Genomic DNA, 2,549 nt, shown 5'->3' on the forward strand with positions numbered 1-2,549 from the left:
TTCTATCCCTGGTCAGGGAATTAAGATCCTATATGCCCTGCAGAGCGGCCAATAAAAAAGAACTTACACACCTATAGAAAATGAATGTGAACATACTATCATAACAGAGGGATCCTGATATATTTTTAAACTTGGAAAAATCAACAAATTAAATATATTAGTATCAAGAAATGTAAACTATTTTCACCACTATTAAATTGAAATAATGTTCAATCTGGTAGTGAATCAATATCACCTGCATTCTCAGTACAGTCAGAATGTATGTAAATCCACTTTTCTTTGCCATACTTTCAACAAAACTCTTTTCATCTCACTGTTTCGCAAGCTGTAGATCAGTGGATTCAGCAGAGGTGTGAGCAACATGTAAGCCAAGGACATCAGCTTCTTGGTTTCTGGGGAGTAGCCAGATTTGGGTTGTAAGTAAGTCATATTGGCTGTGCCATAGAAGAGGGTAACAGATGTGAGATGGGAGGCACAGGTGGAAAAAGCCTTTTGCCTCCCAGTGTTTGATGGCATCTTCAGGATGGCAAAGAGAATTCGAACATAAGACAAGAGTATCAACAAGAAAGGAACCATAACAATCAAAATGGTGCCAGTGAATGCGTAGATCTCAAACAAAAAGGTATCTGCACACGCAAGCTCTAACACTGGGGGAGTCTCACAGAAGAGATGATTAATTTCATTGGGGCCACAAAAGGGAAAACTAAAAACCCACGATGTCTGCACAGTAGCCACCATGATCCCTGAGACCCATGAGAATATAACTAATTTCGTGAAAACCCTTTTGTTCATAGTCACTGGATAGCTCAGAGGATGGCAGATTGCAGCAAATCGGTCATAAGCCATTGCTCCCAGAAGAAAGCATTCAGTCCCACCAAAAAGAAGAATGAAATACATCTGTGCAAAACAACCTACAAAAGTGATCCTAGCGTTTTCACTGGAGAGGACCACCAGCATTTCAGGCATGATGACTGCACTGAAACCCACTTCCACCACAGACAGGTTCAGGAGAAACAAGTACATGGGAATGTGGAGGCTCTGTTCCAGGGAGATGGCGACTATAATGATGGCATTTCCCAGCAGAGTCACCAGATAATCAACCAAGAACATCCAAAAGAGCCGCTCTTGGAGTTGAGGAAAATTAGAAAAGCCCAAGAGGATGAAGTCAAACACAGAGCTTTGGTTCTGCCTTTTCATGTCAACAGTGGAGCATATACTGTTTTAGGAACATAGTTTACAAAGTACTAAATCACAGTCTAATAGTTCTGAGTCAGCATCTGCATTCAACCCAATCAATCTTGGCAAAAAATATAAAGAGGAGCCCATCCTGATAGAAATCTAGTTTGACAGTTTTGCAGAATGGCTGATTATTGTAACTTAGTAATCTTGTCTGATACATACAAAATAATATCAGAGTTTTATTGCAAACACCATGTAGTTTGAAAATCAAATATAGTGTTAAAGCAAACAGGAATATTCTGTAACTTAGATCCCATTCATAAAACACTGCTAAAGATAGCATCTATTTTCTCAACTTTATGTAAATATGAAATTTAGGACCACAAAAAATAAAGCTCATGTTTGCTTATGCTAATCAGAACATAGGGCCATAAGAGGAAAGCAAATGTGGGCTGGCACTGTCCTCATTTCATTCAAAAGGCTCTGAACTAAGAAATAGTTAAAGATTTTTGAAAATAAAACAGGTGAGACAATTTGAACTTTCATAAATATAAAAATGCAGTAGGTACTTACTACTTCAGAATTGTACACTTAAAAGTAGTAAAACTTACATTATATGTATTTTACAATAATAAAAATTCAATGGATTAAAATTTTCAATTAAAAATAACACCTCAAAAAGTGACAAATGGAAAAAGATAACCCACAAAACAATTTTATAAAATTCTAAGAAGTCTAAGTACAACAAAGATGATATATACTTTTTTTAACTATTCATTAGCTCAAAATGACAGCTTGGCTTGGTTAAAAGTGACATCTCTCTGCAGAAACACACAAAGAAGGTGTAATTTAAATGTTCCTACCTGAGGTGATCTATAAGTATGTGAACTGGCTTTATACCTATTGATTTTTGCCAATAGGTCACATATATTGGGACTTGCCAGATGAGAAACATGTGGTGTCAGTTTTCATTGGTGGAATCTTAAGACATAATGATTTAAGGAAAAGCCCATGTTTTACTCACTGTAAACTAGTAATTTAAAGTTTCCCTTCTCTCTCTCTCTTTTGTTCTCTTCTCTTTCTCACCATTAAATTTCTCATCCAGGTGCTCAATTAATCATTAATTATTCAACAAACACTGATTGAGCACCTACCATTTTTAGCCTGTATACTCTGAGACAAACCTTGGATACCAGAGTTCAACAGAGAGCAAACCACACAACCTAAAATGGAAAATAGGGTCTCACTCCCGAAGCTAGTACTTGTAACTCCTACCTCTCACACTGTGCTCTATTTTTTTCAATAGCTCCTACTGATTTGTATTTACACATGTATTTGTATGTGTATGTATATACACACACACTATCTCT

At 36.6% G+C, this 2,549-nt stretch overlaps 1 protein-coding gene across 1 annotated transcript; it reads right to left on the bottom strand.

The window, feature by feature from the left end:
• Positions 1-252: 252 nt before the first annotated feature.
• Positions 253-1,197, bottom strand: LOC136175199 (olfactory receptor 10A3-like). The gene has a single exon (XM_065945522.1). The coding sequence runs from the start codon at positions 1,195-1,197 to the stop codon at positions 253-255; it is 945 nt and encodes a 314-aa protein (XP_065801594.1).
• Positions 1,198-2,549: the final 1,352 nt, after the last annotated feature.

Source organism: Muntiacus reevesi, chromosome 9 (genome assembly GCF_963930625.1).
Source record: "Muntiacus reevesi chromosome 9, mMunRee1.1, whole genome shotgun sequence".
NCBI lineage: Eukaryota > Metazoa > Chordata > Mammalia > Artiodactyla > Cervidae > Muntiacus > Muntiacus reevesi.